General features: G+C 46.5%; 1 protein-coding gene across 2 annotated transcripts in view; it reads right to left on the bottom strand.

The window, feature by feature from the left end:
• Nucleotides 1-19,134, bottom strand: part of SH2D4A (SH2 domain containing 4A) — a 575,867-nt gene that overhangs the window by 388,912 nt on the left and 167,821 nt on the right. For both annotated transcript variants that reach the window (XM_069626354.1, XM_069626355.1), the window contains one exon: nt 18,754-18,913. In XM_069626354.1, coding sequence (XP_069482455.1) covers nt 18,754-18,913 — 160 coding nt within the window. The remainder of the gene's footprint in view (nt 1-18,753; nt 18,914-19,134) is intronic.

Here is a 19,134-nt window from a genome sequence, read left to right as displayed (position 1 = left end):
AAAGCATCTGCAACGGGTTTACCGTGACTTCTTTCATCCGACTTAGTACTTCATCCCAAAATACATGTACCCTGGGGCACCTCCACGCATATAGGAGAGAGATCCCACCTGGCCACACCCCATAGGGCAGAGAGGAGAGGCCCCCGCAAACAGCTTGGAGAGCTTCAATGGGTCCCTGTGCCAGCCCATCAGCATTTTTTAATTGTGTTCCATCGTGGAGGTAAAGAGATCTGCCCATTTCGGGTCAGTCAGCATACCCTTGATCTGTATATATTCAAAAACTGAGATTGTGTCCCTCCCCCGAACATCCCGGACCTCCTACAGTCCCAGAAATACCCCCTCCTTAAATAGTTGGCCCGCCCTCTCGGGCCTGAGTCCGACTATGCCTGCGAGTATCTCAGACCCAGACGCGCAAGACTGAAATGCGGACACCCACACCGAGGACATCAGTGAGGGCCATGACAAAACATTCTGGTTGGCCTCATTATCCCTCCAGATCGACCATAGCACATTCAATGTGGGGTGGGTCCTAATTCGCCTCGGGACAGTGCTGGGTCGGGACCAAAGATAGTCCCTCACCTTCAAAGGGTGGGCCACCATGTCCTCAAGATAGGTCAAGAAGGTTCTTGTATCCTCTCTCATGTGTTCAAGCATAACACACAGTTATTTTACTTTATGTTAATGGAACTTCTTAAGGGGCATCTTGGCGCTGGAGAGAGAGGCTAACTGTCCGTATCCAAAAGGATAAAACCAGCAGGAACGTAATTAGAAAAGAAGAGTCTTTATCGCTTTCCTGAAAGCTAGATGGCCAGATAGTTTCTTTATAGGAGGTGGCAGCTCGTTGCATGCAATGGCAGCAGCCACGGAAAAAGAGCAACCTCGTATCCTAGCACGTTCAGATGGCGGCACCACGAGCAGGTCAGTAGTGGCAGAGCAAAGCTGGCGGCTAGAACAATAGCGCACAAACTTGGTTTGCTGAAACTCCGCTCCCAGATTGTGTATCGCCCAGTGCACAATGCACAGAGCCTTGAATAGAATATGCTGATACACTGGGCGCCAAAGGAGGGAGCGCTAAACAGGGAAAATGTGTGCTCCATAGGGGGAGCCAGTAGCTACTCTTGCAGCCAGATTTTGCAGGTGCTGTAGCCTCTGAATAAGGCCCCTTGGTTGGGCTAAATATAGGGAGTTACAATAGTCCAGCCATGATAGAATTAGGGCAGCTACCACCGAAGGACGAAGATGCTCAGATATTAAAGGCAGCACTTTTTTAAAGAACTTTCAACTGCAGGTGGCCAGTTTGACATACAGTAGCAACCTGACTCTCCATGGAGAGAGAGGCTGATAGTGTAACACCCAGATTCTTTACCTTCCCTGTGGGAATGGGAAGGTTGCACAAAGAAGCAGGCCAGAAAGAGGACACCCAAATTGATCCTACTTACCCACGGCCGTCAGGCATTCCCGCAGGCACGACGCCGTCTCAGTCTGACCTAAATCTAAACGAATCAGAATCTGAGTGTCGTCAGCATACGAATAACATCTGACGGCGAAGGAGTGAATGAGACAAACTAGTGCCCAGATATAGATGTTAAAAAGAATCAGAGATAGTGAGGAACCCTGCGGCACTCCACAGTTAAGAGGACATGGAATAGATAGAAAGGGAGGCATAGAGACAGTCTGAGTACGATCCGCCAGGAACACGTGAACCAAGCCAGTACTTGCACAGATATACCCAAGACGGGACAACAGGATGGGGTGGTCAACAGTGTCGAAAGCCGAACACAGATCTAGTAGAATCAGGGCTACACCCCTCCGCCACCCCCCACACCCCCGAGTCCACCAGTCTGGCCATATTGTCCTGGATGGAGATCAGAACACTCTCTGCGCCTCTGCCAGTTCTGAAGCCGGCCTGCCCGGTGTCAAGAAGAAATTAAGAGTCCAGGTAGGAAGAGAGTAAGGTAGAGACCAAAGATTCCAATAGTTTAGCAAGGAAGGGAAGGAGTAAGTTAGGACGGAAATTGGCCAGAAGAGTGGGGTCTAGAGTGGGCTTCTTTATGAAAGGGATCACTCTGACAGCTTTCAACTCTGGAGGAATGGTCCCCAGCTGGCAGGAATTGTTAATAGCTGGGGTAATTTCCCTTAGAAGATCAGGGGAGATAGTTTTCATGATCGTTACCGGGATGGCATCAGAGGTGGAACAAGATTTGATCTTATGAATGGCTGCTATGACTGCTTCTTCCGAGAATAGAGGCAAAGCTGACCATTCAGGCAGTCCAAATAATGGTGCACTCTGATTAAATTCAATATCATTACCATGAGCAACAAGGGTGGTCTTAGCAATGTTATGGCGGATGTCGCTAATTTTGGCATTTAGCTGCAACAAGAGAGACCAAATCCTGTGAATTGACAGACCGCCATGAGCAAAGCCAAATTTTAGGGACAGGTATCTTAGCACATGGTGTCAATCCGTTGAGCCTACATGTGATTACAAAATTGTCTATCAATACCATCGGATCAACTGACTGAAGGTATTAGTAACAAAGATCAGATCAAGTATATTCCCCAGCTTATGTGCTGAAGATAACACAATTTGATGGAAGTCCAGATCAAGCATACTATCAAAGAATAACTTGAGAGAACAGTTCAGCTGCCTTGTAATACAAGCGAATATCGGGGAATCCAAACCCTTGGGAGAGTTTGCATTGCCATTTTAACCCTAGAGGTTTTATTTTGCCAGATAAAGCTGTGGAATTCTCCCAACAGTTCAGTAAAATATTTCTCTGTGAGCTGACACGGGATGGCAGTGAATAAATACAGAAGACGGGGGGTTACATTCATTTATGTGGAGATCATGTGTCCATACCATGGCACAATCAAGGGGGCCCATCTCTTTAAGTGGGATTTCAAACCATCTAGTAAGGGATCGTAACTAGCCTTCACCATCTCCCCCAGATCTCTCGTGAACTGGATCCACAGATATTGTATGCATTCCTGTTCGACCCTCATGCACTGATATCCACTCCATGATTCTAGATGGGGACTTTGTTTTTGTATTGGGCATAATACGTGATTTTTCCACTTTGATTTTAAGACACGAGAGGCCGCCATATATCGAAATTTGTTCCATGAGAGCCGGGAGTGAATGCTGTATGTCGGTGAGGTAACCCAATATATCATCCGCAAAGAGCGAAAGTTTGAACTCAATCTCATCACCAATTATACCCCTAATCCGTTGGTTTTCCCTAATTGAAACTGCCAGAGGTTTCATAGTCAAGGCATACAGTAATGGTGAAAGGGGACAGCCCTGTCTTGTACCCCTTGGCAGTATAAATAACTCAGAGAGCCCACGGTTTATAAGAACACTCGCCCTACGGCCATTATAAAGTGCCATAGCTCACCTCAAATTTTGTCCCAAACCCTAGCTTCCCAAACAAATCATCATAAAGGGCCATTCCAACCTATCAAATGCTTTTTCTGAGTCAAGCTTTATTAGACAGGCATCTAGGTCTGCTGATTGGGCACAGTGAATTAAATCTATAGTCTTCCGTTATCTGACCCCTGTATTCCCCGGACGGCACCTACTTGGTCGCAGTGAACCGGTGATGGCAACAATATCTCCAATCTCGTTCCCAAGATTTTCACCAGGATCATAAGGTCATTGTTCAAGAGGGCGATGTGCCTATATGAGGAGCAATTGGTGGGGTCTTTCCCCTCCTTGTGAATGGCTACTATTGTTGCTAGCAACATTATGGCGGGCAGAGCTTCCCCCTCTAGGAATGCATTAAAGACTAAATAAGGGGCGAGAAATGATCTAAACATGTTATAGAACTTCATAGAGAATCCATCTTCCCCTGGGGCTGTCCCTGGCTTCATGCCCTTTATGGATAGTTGCACTTCTTCTACTGTGATGGGTCGGTCAGGTTCTCTGCCATGTCATGGGAAAGGCCGGGGAGGGAAAGGTCCTCTAAGAAAGTGTCGATCTGTCCCTCTTCCCCCTTCCATTCTGAGGTGTAGAGGTTCTCATAATATTTGGCAAACTCCCTCCTGATGCCCTGTTGATCATACACCATGCCCCCTTCCTCGGTCCTAATACTCCCAATGGTTCTATGCATTTTCTCCTCCATCAATCCCCACGCTAGAATCTTGTCTGCCTGGTCCCCTCTTTTATGGTATTTCTGCTTCAAGAACAGGAGTTTGTTCTCTGTATCTTGAACCAAAATAGTATTTAGTTGCATTTTATACTGTCAGAGTTTACACGCCACTGCAGGAGACAGTGAAGTGCCCTGTGAACCCCCAGTTGCAACTCGGCTATTCTTCAGCAAAGGTTGCATTCCTGCTCCCCTCTCTTTCTCTTTTTGTGGGACCCAATCCTTATCAGAACTCCCCAGATCGTAGCCTTGAAACCATCCCAGAGGGACTAGACACCCACCTCCCCTGTGTCGATAAAAACAAAGTAGTCCTTGATCGATGTGAGCAGTTCTTGTATCACCTCCCAGTCCCTCAGCAAGAAATTGTTACATCTCCAACTCCCTGGAGGGCCTAATGTCCATCCCAAGCCCACAACCACCCTCACCATAGGTGTCTGACCATGGGATTGGGGCAACCTGGGAGTCCAAGACCTGCGCCTTTAAATTTGCGTCCACTAAGATAAAATCTATCCGCGAGTAAGAGTTGTGTACTGCTGAAAAATAAGTAAATGGCCTCTCTCCTTTGGAAGGGGGTGGGGGGATAGTGAATCTATCAAGCCCAAGACCTCATTCACTCTACTAAAACAATCCGAATCCCCATCACATGAGCGGGATGCTGATTCCTTCCCCATTCTCTTGCAGTCTTTCACTGGGTCTAACACCATGTTGAAATCTCCCCAACCACCAGTCGGCCCTCCACAAACAGAATCAGTGTATCCATTACACTCTTCCCAGAAGTCACCTTGACCCGAATTGAGTTTTCTCCTTAACAAATACATACTGGCCATTCTGGTCCGACAATACCCCTTCTGCAAGGAATCCTAGAAGGGCCGAGACCAGAACCGACACGCCCCTCTTTTTCCTTGTGTCAGAGGCCGTGAACACTTTTCCCAACTCTCTGGCGTTCAGACGGGGTTCCCTTCTGTCAGTGTGTCTCCTGTAAACACATCCAGTCCAATTTGGCCCTCCTAAATTCCTACAGAACCATCAACCTCTAACATGGTGAATTAAGCCCTCTGAGGTAGCCGAATGTTATTTCACCCATTGATACCATTTTGCCTCTTCCAAAGCCCTGCCCACCTAGATTAACTCCTCAGACCACCCTTTTGAGAAGTCCATAACACCTGAGCCCGCAGTGCCCCTAGGAACCTTTGTAAAAACACTTTCTGGAACTTATAAAAACATATAACGTTTAATATACTGATTGCTTTCAAGGCCCTGTCCCCTATCATCAATTGAGTCTATCCTCTGGTCCATTTTGTCGAGTCTTTGGCTCAGCGCTGTGTTCATGCCCCTTATTTCCTCCATAAGCGCTGCAATGTCTTTCTATGTGGATACTGGGTCATCCGCCATAGTAACAGCTCAGTCCGGTTCAATAAGGTCAGTGTTTGCCGTAGGGGCCTGAAATTTAAATTTCTGTAGCGCTGCTCTCTAGATCATCTACAGCCAGCCAATTGGTGCTCCTCTCGAACCCCATGTGTCTCACTTGGGAACCAGTTCCTCCTGCCCCATTTCCTTGGATTCACCACTTTAGAGGACCACTGCATTTGGGGCTCGCTTCGGCACTTCTTTCAGGTCAGGTAAACCTCTCTGGGCCTATGGGGACCATTGGTCACAGGTCGATGCAGATGTGTGGCCCGCCTTGGAAGCTGTTTATTGCATTCACAGGGGTCTCTGTCCCTGCACCCCCTCTGAGGAGGCAGGGTGCCCCTGGGGGGGAGTCTATAGAAACAGCCACAGGGAAGATGACTTTAGGTCATGAATGTGGGGGAAAATTTCGTGGATTAACGTTGCAATGGCTCCCAGTTGGTGAGAATCCTGTAGATCCTTATACAGATTACTACCTTTGCGCCAAGAGGGGGCTTCCCCTCACGCTATTCCCAAACAAGTCGTCTTCACTTTATGGGCATCTGTGAATTCCCAGGGTCTGCATTCTTGCTTCTGGCAGGGGACTAAGTAAGTCACACGTGTCCACCACTAGGCATCAGCTCCCCACTGCTGCATGTACCCACTCCCCACAATCCAACGTTCCACTGAACGGGGTGGTCACCTTCCCCTCCAGGGGCACAGGACCCAGTGACTCCCGCCACCCGCCTACTATCGATGTGGCCCCCACAGGCTCCACTGGTCTGTCCTTATGCTGGATGTTGTGATAGCTGCCTCTGAAAGCAGGCCCTCCCCCAGCACCCACTGTGGGGACGGTGCACATCATTCCTCCCTGGGTCTGTGCCACATGGACATAAAGGGCTACTGCCGAAGAGCTCTGCAGAGCCCGGCTCTTCTGCCTGCACCACTTCTGTTCCCCTGCCTGCTTACCCTTATCATATGGGTTTTAGCATAGTAGGGTAGCACCCATCCTTTCTGCGATCCTCCTCACATCCCCTGCTGGAGCGGGGCTGCACGTGGGGCCGTAGAACGCCAGGTCCCTGTATTGGGCAGATCACTCAGTGCCTCGGAGTGGGCAAGGCCATCTCGCCAAGGCTCCTGGCTCACACGCAACCTCTAGTAGGATTCCACTGATCACTGCCATGGGCCGGGACATCCATCCCTCCTGCTGTTGCCTGATGCACGGTTATCTCCGCTCCCGACCTCAGATGGACTCCAAACTTGGAACAAGTGTGCCACAGACACTCCTCGCAGGGGGGAAAGCCCCAGATCTGCACTTCAGAAGGTTGAGGGGGGCTTGGTGCAGTCTGGGAGCGTGTTGAGAAGTTAGCTTTCTTCCATGCACCCCCTGGTGGCCTCCATAGGGCCCTTTTAATGGCCAAAAAACATATCTTGAAATTTTGGAAAAGCATGATTTATCACTTTTATCTAGCACAGAGAAGGTCTCCTTTCAGATTATTAGATAGAATTGTGAAATTTAGCCATGCGTCACACTTAGATAGAATTGTGAAGTCAAGTCATGTGTGATACACAGATAGAATTGTGAGGTTTAGTCTTGCGTCACACTTAGAAAGAACTGAGAATATTAACCATGCGTCAGATTAAGAATTATGGAGATTAGTAATTTGTCACAACAGATAGGATTTTGTATATTAGCATATAGTAGAATTTAGTGAATAGCCAAAGTACTAACCCCCCGCTTCTACCTACTCAAACACACCACCCAAACAATATACACGTCCACTGGGCTAGCCAACCTATACCCTAACACAAACCCAACACAAGCAACTCACACTTACAACAAACAAACCCGGAAACTGGACCTTACCTGTACGGCCAAAACAAGCCAGTGCGCCCAACCTTACACACTTTCCAATCTCCACATAAAACACACATACACACCCCCAACATAAACAGTCTAATAGAAACATCCCAGGCATTGGACCGTACCTGTATGGATACAACAAGCCAGTGCGCAAAACCCTAAATACCAGCAATATACACATAAAACACAGACACACCCCCAACACAACAAACAGCCACACAGAAAACGCCCCAGACATTGGAGGTTACCTCTATGGATACAACAAGCCAGTGAATGCAACCTACCATCTGCAAACCAACACACACAGATGCCAGTTTCTCCTGGTTCTGGACCTATCCTATCATTCTTCCCTCACTAACCAACCCCTCCCTCTTTCTTGCAGAGCCATATGAGCGCCTGGAGAATGTCCTTGGGTGGTATCGGTGCGTGGTATAAATCAACATAACAACATCACATTCAAAGGAAATTAGACACATACTCCAAGATTTGGGACACATTCAATGTGCTGTATGCCTGACCCCTCAACCTCCCACCCCTGTTTTTTTTCCTTTTTCTTTCTTTCATTTTATTTTTCCACTTTTCTTTTACATATGGGACAGATGATGTTCTGCTACTAGTATATCTCTGCAGTGTTCACATTTATTTGCCTATTGTGCATGTTTTCTTGTTGTTCGCATTTGTTGTAAAATCAATAAAAATAATTTCAAATAGAAACTTTGTGATGTGTGGAGAACACTACTCCCCCATGCATGTAAGTTTACGTATTATTCTACTGTGCAAAATATGGCCAGAATATGGCCTCAAGAATCAATATGTTCTTGCTGTCCTGTCACGTAGTGGGTAAGGTACCCTGATTAACATGAATATACCCTGATTAACCTGAATAGAGCAAAGCTCTATCTTAAGATCATGTTCTCTACTCCAGATTCATTCCTGATGATACTTTGTTCACCGCTGGAGAAACGCACCAGTGTGGTGATGACTAAATTCAAAACCATGAACGAGGATTTCTTTAGGAAGTTGTGCTGGACACCGAGGTGGGAATACAGTGAAGGTGCAATGCTTAAATCCTTGCAAAAATGCAGCTGAGAAGCTAGATTGGGTTAATAGCCATGATAAAGTTGCAAGTATGAAATCTTTATGCAACTTTTCCAGGAGCCACAAGAATATCTAAAGCTCCTCCCATCCCTGGTAACGCGTCGGCTGTTTATGAATATTAGACTAAACCGCATTGATGTACTTGAAATCAGAGGGGCTTTGACTGGAATCCCTGCCTATGAAAGAACTTGTAGAATCTGCTCTAATAAACTAGAAATAGAGACAGCCAGACATGTACTCACCAACTGCCCTACGATGAGACCTATCTATGCTTATTATTATTATAAATTTGTAGAAGATCTTGATGATATAACCCATGAGTATTTCTGGTTAGGCTGTTTGTCCGGTTATAGCCGTAGTAAGATCATAGCCATAACACAAGTATGGAAATGTGTAAATAGACAACTGCGAAAATTTGAAAATGATGTGAAATTATTGGAGGAACTAAGTAAAAGCTGACGCTTCTAACTTTGTTTTCGAGACATTAGATATCTATCTGTTACATCTACGGCCCTGCGGCTTGCACGGTTCCCGGGCATTAGGCGTCCATTTCTCTATAAGGCCAGGAGATTCGCTGTTCCATGCTTACAGCGTTGGCGATTGCCCTGGAGACGAAGCGTCTCTGGGTACGGGAATCTGCGTCCCAGTCACGTGACAAGCTTGCAGCGTGTTGCACGTCCGCGCAAGCTCTGCCTCCAGCTGAGCCCATTTAATCGCTCCTCTCGCTCCTGAAAGGCGCTTCTAATTAAGCATTACTCTATCGGTCTATTCCTTGTTACCAGATCCTTCATTTACGACTTCGGACTTCTTATCGGACTTCCTCTGCCTGTTCCCTTGCTATGCGTCTCTCCTGGATTGACTCGGACTGCCTACGGACTCCTTTTTCTAAACGCCTCAGTACGTCACCTGCCTGTTTCCGAACTGCTCCATCTGGCGCTGGTCGTGGTGTGCGGCTTCCTTTTGGTCATTCCCGGGTTTGGATCGCATACCCGACACGCCGCTCTCCGAGCCATCTGTCCACAGGCACGCTACTCATTCCTGCCATTTCGCCTGGCTTCCATGCTTTCCTACGAGCATACCGAACAAACTTACATAAGCGCCCTCCATGTTACAGTCTTACCTCATCTGTAGTTACCATTGGCTGACCAAGCTGCAACCCATGAACCATCCCCTGTGACCGACCTAGTGGAACCTGTTTTTGGACCTCACAATGACTTTGTTTCAGCGGTGTGTGTATTGGACCATTTTTATGCAAATCTGGACGCTATCCTGTTTCCTTGCACCAACTCGGCTATAGCTGCGCTCCGTGTGCCGCCCGGGGAGAACTCCTTACTAAACTTCCCATTTTTTTCTTTTACACTGTCGTTCCCTACCTACACTGTCTCCTTCAAGACCCTTCAGGGTAAGCTTTCCTTATTAACAGCCTATAAAAGGTATCCTGTATTATTTGTGTGTTAGTAATTAGATCTCCTTTTCCCTAGGGGTTGGTTCCTTCAGTACTACTGTTTCCCATACCATTGTTCTCCAGCTCAAGGCTTGAAGGTATCCTCATTGCTATTAGGAATACTGAGTTCAGGCTTGTCTCCTGGCTACGCTAATCAGTTTCTTGTTTCCTTTGCAGGCTTGGCGCAGCAGTGTGGTTTCCCGCTCTTTTGGGTAATCATCCCCTTTATCTGTTATTACTTAAACAGCAGATGGGTTTATTGCATTAAAGAGGACCTCTAGTTGAGGAGGCCTTGTTCTGGTTACCTTCCTGTATTGGGAGGTTATACCAGCTTGGGCTGAACATTCCCAGAGCAGCTCCCCCTGATCTGTGGATTAGGGGTCCTGAGCAAGGCCCCGGCCAGATCAGCAGTGAGTAACAAAATCCTCCCATAGGTTTTGATTGATGTGAAATGTCCTTTTATTATTCATATTGGATTGCTTTTTATATGAATTGTCTTGTGATTGGATTCCTTTAATGATATCAAATGTATTTATTTTGCTTCTGATGTTCTTCTTTTCTTTTAAAAAGCAATTTATGTTTTATAAGGATTAAGTGTGGACTAATTTTCTCTATTTTATCATTTTATGAATGTGTTAAAGTTTTCTTTTTAGACTGTATACACAATAAAAAGTTTTTTTCTAAAAGTAAGGTCGCCAACACTGAGATATACCCACGAACATTCTCAGATCACTTGCCAGTATTGTTACAGCTAGATATGGGTCCCCAAACATGAAAGCACACAGCCTGGAGATTTAAATCAGAGGCCCTAGTAGACCAACTTTTCAAAACAGACATTGAGCACGATATCCGTATGTATTTCCTACACAATGACAACAATGCGGTGACCAGTGGCACACTGTGGGTCCTCAAAACCATTAGATGAAAAGTGTGAAGAGAGGCTCAAAGATTTGGAAAATACCTATACTTCTCAAACTAGTCAGGAGGCCTTAGCTGCACTAACATCGAACAGTTTAGAAACAATGTGGCCAGGGAGCTCAAATACTTTTGAAACCCTATGGCGGCTAGAAGATATGGGGAAGGGGAATGTCCTGGCATAGGGTTAGTGAGACTGATACAGCAGGAAAGTGGCTCACACCACATAGACAGGATTATTGATGATCAGGGGGCTACCCGCTACACTGATGACGGGATCACAGCTGTTTTCCATACCTTTTATGAAACGTTGTACCGTGCCGATAACCCCAAAGGGGAAGCAGAGGTCCAGGAACTGCTGAATAATATCCCTATATCCATACTGTCAGACAATGCTAGGGAACAGAATAACGCCCCGTTTTGCATAGAAACATTATGCGAGTAATAAAAGATCTCCTGAGAAACAAAGCCCCTTGCTCGGATGGATTGGCTGCTGAGTTCTATATTGAATTTGGTACTGTCCTGGCTGCGTATCTCCTGAAGGTCTGGGAAGAGTTCCTTTCAAATTCCCTACTGGCAGAATCTGTCCGTGAAGCCATGATAACAGTATTGCTAAAGCCTAATAATGAATGTAGTTTGTATTTGCCATTGTTAATGAACATGGATGCCAAAATATATGCCAAAATCATTGCTAATCGGCTATTACCACTGATTCCCCATATGATCCACCACGATAAGGCGGGATTCATCCCGGGATGCTCTACCGCCCTGAATATATGTCAACGCTTCAATATAAGGGCCCGTATATTACCCGAGGCCTCTGCAGTCGCACTGGACGCGCAGAAGACGTTCAACATGGTTTTGTGGCAATACCTCTTCAATACATTAACTAATTATGGGCTGGGTGACCAGATGGTTAAATTTATTAGACTTATCTACACTTGCCCATTGGCCAGAGTGTTGGTCAACGCTACTCTGTCGAAACCGCTGGTGCTGGAAAGGGACACACATCAGGGCTATCCCCTATCTCCCATTTTATTTGCTTTGGCGACAGAGCCTATGGCAGACTTAATTAGGGACCATCACAAGACTCCTTGGATACATATTGCTGGTTCGCCCTGAGACCATCTCGCTCTATGCAGATGACATCTTACTTTATGTCAGGGACCCGCAACGGAACCTAGACCCCATTATGGAGGACATTATACACTTTTGAGAATTCTTGGGTTTACCGTAAACTACACTAAGTCTGAGATCTTTCCGCTAACGGATGTCACACCAAACCCTCAAGGGGCATTCCTCAAATAGACACCGGACAAGTTCAGGTATCTGTGGGTAATTATATCTTGCACAAAGTCCTCATTACTTGTTAACACGTGCATGCAGATTACTTGACAACGAGATTCACTAAAAGGGCGCTGTGAGGGTGTAGAAGTAGGAGACTGATACACAGGTGGCATGTTTGTGGCTATAGACTTTTATTAGGTAAAATAAAACAGAAAAACCCCACCTGACCCTATGACTACGAGAGGTTTCCCTGCCTCAGCCAAATACTAAGGATTCCGTCTGGATGTCCGTCCAAAACAATTAGTCCACCGTCATGTGTCAAAACTTATTTCCTTCGATTATACTCTAAATCAAACGAATTAAAGAGATGAACTTCTTGGTCCAGAAGAATGGCTCCCTTCTTCTGGATGATAAACCAGTTCACTTTCGAGTGATGAAATTGTAAAGGTTTGTCAAAAAGGGCAAATCCAATGAGTCTCAAAAGCTTTTGAGGATTGGCACGCCACCAATGTACATGCAAAAAGAAAGTCTCTTATCTTCACAATGTCTAGGGGGGGATGACTCCCTCTCCCCCTAACCTTCCCCAGTTTTCTTGATAGTTTTCACAGTGCCAGGATGAATGACTTCCTTCTTCTGGCCTTTACTGGGCAATTCACAATGCCTGGGGCAATGACTCCCTTCCCCGTGATCTTTCTTGGGCTTCTTACAAATGGCAAGGAAATTACACCCATCCCTTGGCTTCTCACACAATGTTCACAAACACGATTCACCTCACCTGGCCTTTTTCAGGCTTTTCACAATGCTAAGAGCATGGCTCCGTTCTCTTGGCTTCTTTGACAATTGTCATCCACACCAGGGGGAAAGACCTCTTCTCCCTGGCCTTTCTCGGGCTCTTCACAATGCCAAGAGAATGACTCCCTTCTCTTGGCTTCTTTGGTATGGTATTGTTTATTGTAAAGCGCCTACCCACGAACCAAGTGTTTCAAAGCACTCAAGGAGGGAAGGAACAAGAGAAAAAAAACAAGGGTAATTCAGAGCCCTTGAATTTATGAATGATACAAGTCTGCACGGGCAGAGTGGGTGCATAGAACAAGTGCATATAATATAATTAACAGTGTAGATAACAGCAAATAGGTCTAACGACGATTCTGCTGTTTTCCAAGTGCACTGAGGCTCCACCATGCAAGGAGGGGAGACAAGGGAAAAAGGCATGGTGCATTCAGATCGTGCAAGTGCGCAGACAGGTGCAAGAAAGGGGAGGGGGTGTGGGGGATGGGACAAAGTGCGCCCAGTCAGTCAGGAGCTGGGGTAGGTGCTGAGAGATGCCACTCTCATGGGTCATTGACCAAGTGCAGTAACAACGAGGCAAGTGCAAGGCCTGGAGGCAAGTGCGAGAGGACTGGCAAGGGTGCTAGGGACCTGTGAGACTCTGAGGTACACCAGGCGGCCAGTCAGCAGGCTGCGCGGAAAAGGAGGGAGAGAGGGAAAGAGCGGAAAGAAAGGTTAGCAGGGTAGAGGGAGAGAGAATGAAGAGGAGAAGAGGAATGTCTTAAAGAGTTTCTGGAATTTAAGGAGATCAGGCTCAAGACGGTGTGCGGCAGGGGGGCTATTCCAGAGTGAGGCCCCTGCAGAGGATAAAGATCTCCCTCTAAATCTCTGCTTGGAGAACCGGCTCACTCGCAGAAGGTTGGAGGTAGATGAGTGGAGGGCACCGGAAGGACAGTATTTAGGTAGGCAACATTGCAGATAGGTAGATCCCAGGCCCCAGAAAACCTTGTGGACAATGCAAAGGGTGTTGAACTTGATCCTTGCAGCAACAGGGAGCCAGTGGAGGGATTTCAGCGACGCAGAGATGCAGTCCCTGGGCTTGAGGCCAAGGATAAGTCTTGTGGTTCTGTTCTGTATGAGTTGCAGAGGGCGCAGAGCAGAGGCAGGAAGATTGAGAAAGAGGCTGTTGCAGTAGCCCAGCTTTGAGAGAACCAGGGCTCTGGAGACAGTGATCCGCTGGGGGAAGGTGAGAAAAGGAAGAGTACCTCTGAGGAGGTGCCGCTGGTAGTTGGACTTTTTAGAGATGTCCGAAATGTGAGTGGAGAAGGAGAGAGTGGAGTCGAAGATGACCCTAGGTTTTTTGCCTAGCAGGTGGGGGCGGGCACAGGGCCAACGGAGGCCGGCCAGAGGGAGAGTGGGAAAGCAGGAGCAGGAGTCCCAATGCAAACGATCTCAGTCTTACCGGTGTTGAGGCAGAGGTCATTTGCAGCACACCATGACTGAATTACGGACAGTCAGATATAAGCGAGGTGGAGGAGGTAGCTGAGGGTAGCCTAAAGGAGAGCTGCGTGTCATCCGCATAACACTGGAAGTTAGAGATGAAAGTGGCAATCACACATGCAAGGGCACCCGTGTAGAAATTGAAGAACCAGGTGGATAGGTTAGAACCCTGGGGAACACCACAGGGTTGAAAGAGTGATAGTAGAGAGAAAGGACCCAAGTTCCACCTGGGATGGGCGGTCAGAAAGGATGGAGGCTATTCATGCTAAAGCCTGACCTGTGATTTCCAGGGTGTCATCCACATGTGCGATCAGGATGTTGTGGTTTACTGTGTCAAAGGCAGAGGAGAGGTCAAGAAGAATGAGGACATAGGGGGTGTTAGTGTCGAGATTTGAGAGCAGGTCTTCACAGGTGTTCAGAAGAACAGTTTCTGTGCCTCTGGATGCTCTAAAGGTAGACTGATGGTCATGGAAGCAACCAGCAGTTTCAGTGTGGAGGGTGAGCTGAGAGATAGCCAGCTTCTCCTGAAGTTTGCCCAGGAAAGGGGTGATAGCGATAGGGTGGTAGTTTGCTGGAATGGAGGAGTCAGCAGAGGTTTTCCTAAGTAGAGGGTGCTTTCACAATGTTCATCAACACCAGGGGAATTACTCCCATTCCCTGGCATTTCTCAGGCTTTATTTGTGTGTTAAGCTTGACCCATGCACTTGTGTTATGAGGATGTGGTGTACTCCCCTGTCAGGTACTGCCACAAGGAAGATGTACTTTGGAGGAAGTCTCTTTCCTTTTTCGGGCTTCCCCTATACCTGGTTCACTATCCTGCCAGGTATAAGCTTTTTTCCAAGTCTTCCTCTTTCTTCTCTTTGGGGTCCCAGACCCCCTTTATATTCCTCCAAAAACTCGTAACTACTTTCTCTTATGGGTGTGGGACCCAGACTTGCCTTTCTTGCTATAATTTGCTGATAGACTTGGTTCACTCTCCTGCCAAGTACTATTATGCGCCTCAAAAGTGTAATAGAGTTCCTGTTCCTCTGTCAGTGTCCCAGACCATGCATTCTCAGCTTCTCCCTCCCCAGTGGGCTTTCCAACACCTTCTCGGGGCCCCAGCACCTTCCTGGCAACCTGGGTACCTTTTCTCATGGTCTGCAATGTTTCTGGGTCTTCGTTGGTTCCTGCAGTCAGCTGCAGGTCTTCACCGATCTTCATGGTCCTTCTTTGGTCTGTGGCGGCTCAGCAGTGATAATTCTCCTTTGGGTAGATCTTCTCTTGCTTCCACCTCGGCATCCCAGTCCCCTTCTTCCCTTTCCTGGACTTTGCTGGCTCTCACAGTTCCTCCACGGGAGATTCAACGCTGTCATGAACCCCCCCTGAATTTTGTATATGTGTACAATGTCCATATCAACTGGGATGCTTACTGTGGTTCAAATGTGTGCTCTTCATGGCTCTGCACATCTTCTTCGTCCCAGTATAAGTATGATCACTCCTGATTGGGTTTTCGGGATTCTTCCTCGCCCCAGTTTTCCAGCATACTTCAGACAAGCAGTCCCTACTCTTCCTCATTTCAGTGGTTCTCAGGTGGGTTGGACTATCTACTTTACACAAGTACATGGATATGCAGGGAATAAGTGTATTGTGCCCAGGGAATGAGGACGAGGGAGGTTGGAATGTATTTTGGACATACCGCGTTCTCCCTAAAGAGTTGTCCCAAGTCCCATAGGGGGGATTCCTCCCCGTGAGATCCTCCCGCTGAGTACCACCCCCAGGGGGACTATCAGGTAGCAGCCCCACCTCCCTGGCCTCAAGGGAAGCCCTAGGGAAGAAGGGACGACATCCGAAGATTTGTCACAGTGCATATGCCACTGTTGCCCGCTGGAAGACATGTGCTCATCAAGATGTTAATCCTTCCTAAACTGCTGTACACCTTTGTTATTGTTCCTGTATGGCCAGGTAAAACATTATTTGCTCATATACATGGCTTGCTGCCCCAGTTCTTGTGGAACGCTGGTGAGGTCTGGAAGAAATTGGAGGATTGAGGCAGCTTTGTGGTAGAGGTGGCTTTGCAGCTCCGCACTTCGAAATGTACTGGATAGCTGCACAGGCACAATAAGCAAACATTTTTTGGTTTGGACCGGACAGAACACGTGGAAGCCGTCATGGCAGACCATAGAACCCTGTTCCTAATAGGAGATTACAATGACGACTGTGGATATGACCCATTACAGACCTCTCTTCTTGCTTGGCGGAATCTCTTTCTCAAAACCGGGGCGCCCTGCTCCTACTATAAGTGACTTCCCCTGTGGCAATTCCCTAACATCCGGCCCACTTGGGACAGCCCCCTTAGGAAACATTGGGAATCCTTGGGTTATCAAATGCTGTGCAACACTGCAGGGCCAGGGAAGCAGATGCTTTTCTGCTGTTGGCGCTGTGACAAGGATAGTTTGAGCCATGTGCCTGACAGGAGAAGCAGGCAAGGCTTTTCATCAAAGCATCCGCAAGAATGTGTTAATCTTGTACATAATGTGCTGAGTAGCAAGCATGTAAAAAGGAAACCTTATGGTCCTCAAATTAAGAAGGAATGCCACATCAAAGGGGACTTATTTTGAATCCCTTCTTAATAATGTTTGAACATCATGCTGACCATATCACTTCAGGACGTTTCTGTAAATGCTAACAATGACCTACCTGCTCATCCTCTGAAGTAATGGATTTCAAGGGCTAATTAGGCAAAGGAACACAAGTGCTCTACTTCCATCAAACCATGGGGCAGGGGTGTGCAAACCCAGCAACCATGGGAGCAACAGGGAAATGGGTTAGAAGGAGTGCTGAGTTTACTGGCGATCTTCCCTGTTCTCAAGGACGATCCATTTCAACCAATAGCGGAGGTAATGTTTTTTCCTCTAAAATCTTTTACCTAGTGGCCTTCACAACATTGATTAGTCAGGTAGAATTAGGGTACTTGATATCCAGCCATGATTTTGAAAGATGTTTCTGGACAGGATGATTTTCAGCCCTGGTCTGGCTTTTATTCGCCGGTAAGATCGCTCAGCGGGTTGAGCGCTCGCTGCTGCGATCTGAGCGTGATCTGCAGGTCACATGTTCGAATCCCGCAAGGCCAACTCAGCCTTTCAACCTTCCGAGGTCGATAAATGAGTACCAATTTCGGTTGGGTGATATTGTATGTAAATATGTGCTCTGTAAAGCGCTTTGGATTAAGGTGCTATATAAATAACACATCATTATCATTATTCCAAAAAATGCTGTCTACTTTTATTTCTGAGCAAAACATCACCCCTTTCCTTGCATGCTGTGGATAAGGAGGCATGGTAGCACCTAGAAAATGTAATAAGGGTAGTGGGTATTTACTGGAAACGTTCCTTCCCATTTAGGAAACATTATTTGATTTTCTTAATCTTTGGTGTGGCCGGTGGGACAACAACTTTTAACTGCTACTCTAGAGAGACTGATGAAGACGTATCTCGTTGACATGTGCATGGCCAATTTGAATACTCTGGGAGGGGAGGAAGCAGGAGCACCAGAAGTATGATGGCCTCCAAGACAGAGGCCAAAGGTGCCTTCCTGCTGGACATTTAAATGACAGCCACCAGGCCTATTTCCTCGTCTTTTGTGTCCCACAACAGTTTGGCGGTGCACGTTAGGCAACAATAATTTTTGGAACCAAAGTAATGCTGTTGGTTAAGAAAGCTTGGTGAGTATTTGCATAGACATTGCTGTGGATCATTATTATATTGCATGCATTATTATTTTGTTGGTGGTGTGTTATCCTTACTCTTCAGTGACTTAAACATAAGCAGACTACTTGCCGTTCAGTTATATCCTCATCCGTATGTAAGCACCTGGATGGGGAAGGAGATGAGGAGGTTATGGCATGATTTACATATCGGTAATCTTCATTACTCTAACTCTTCTTTCCTCATGCTGTTCACTAGTACAGTCCTCCATCAAGGAGCCCATGTGGCATCAGCTTCAATCTCACTTCAAGACTAAATATATGTACACGGTATACTGTGGGGCAAAAGGGGTATATAGGAAACCTTAGGCTGGCGTAAGGCCTATAGTGGGAATTTTTGTTTAGGGTTGGTTCTTTTTGTTCGCCAATAATGTCCATTGCAAGAAAGGAGGAATCTGTGTACAGAACATTATCGCCGGGTAATCGGGCGAGTATATTAATTTCTTTACAAAGTCTCAAAAAGTTCTGTTAAGGTAAACATGAGGCAATACCTACATACCTATCTTATATTTGAAAGCCAAAAGAAAACTCCATTTATATAAAACCAGCATATACATAATAACATCTCTCATGACCCGGCAACCCAAATAAAATTACATACCTTAATTCCTCATTTTCTTTTGGAGATTGATGCAATTCTTGAGCTTTCATAATTTCCTCACTGATCACATCATATGACTTGTCAGAATGGTGTTCACCCATAACCCACACCCATACTTCATTATCTGCTCCTAGTCTCCACTTCACTGACGTCTTCTTGGCTGAAACACAAATATTAACACTGGTTTTCCCACAGTAAAGCACAGGGCAGCATTTCAAATAAACAACTTATATTTATTCTTTAAATTGTAACAGTCGAAAAACAGTAGTACATAAAAGTGTGCCCTAACTCATAGTGCCTTAGAATGAAAAATTGTGGGTTAAGCACATGGGCCATAAGCGGGAAACGATGTGTCAGTTATAGCTTTTCTATTTGTATTCT

Source organism: Ambystoma mexicanum, chromosome 6p (assembly GCF_040938575.1).
Source record: "Ambystoma mexicanum isolate Mex_15411 chromosome 6p, UKY_AmexF1_1, whole genome shotgun sequence".
Classification (NCBI taxonomy): domain Eukaryota; kingdom Metazoa; phylum Chordata; class Amphibia; order Caudata; family Ambystomatidae; genus Ambystoma; species Ambystoma mexicanum.
This window is presented reverse-complemented; position numbering and strand designations above follow the sequence as displayed.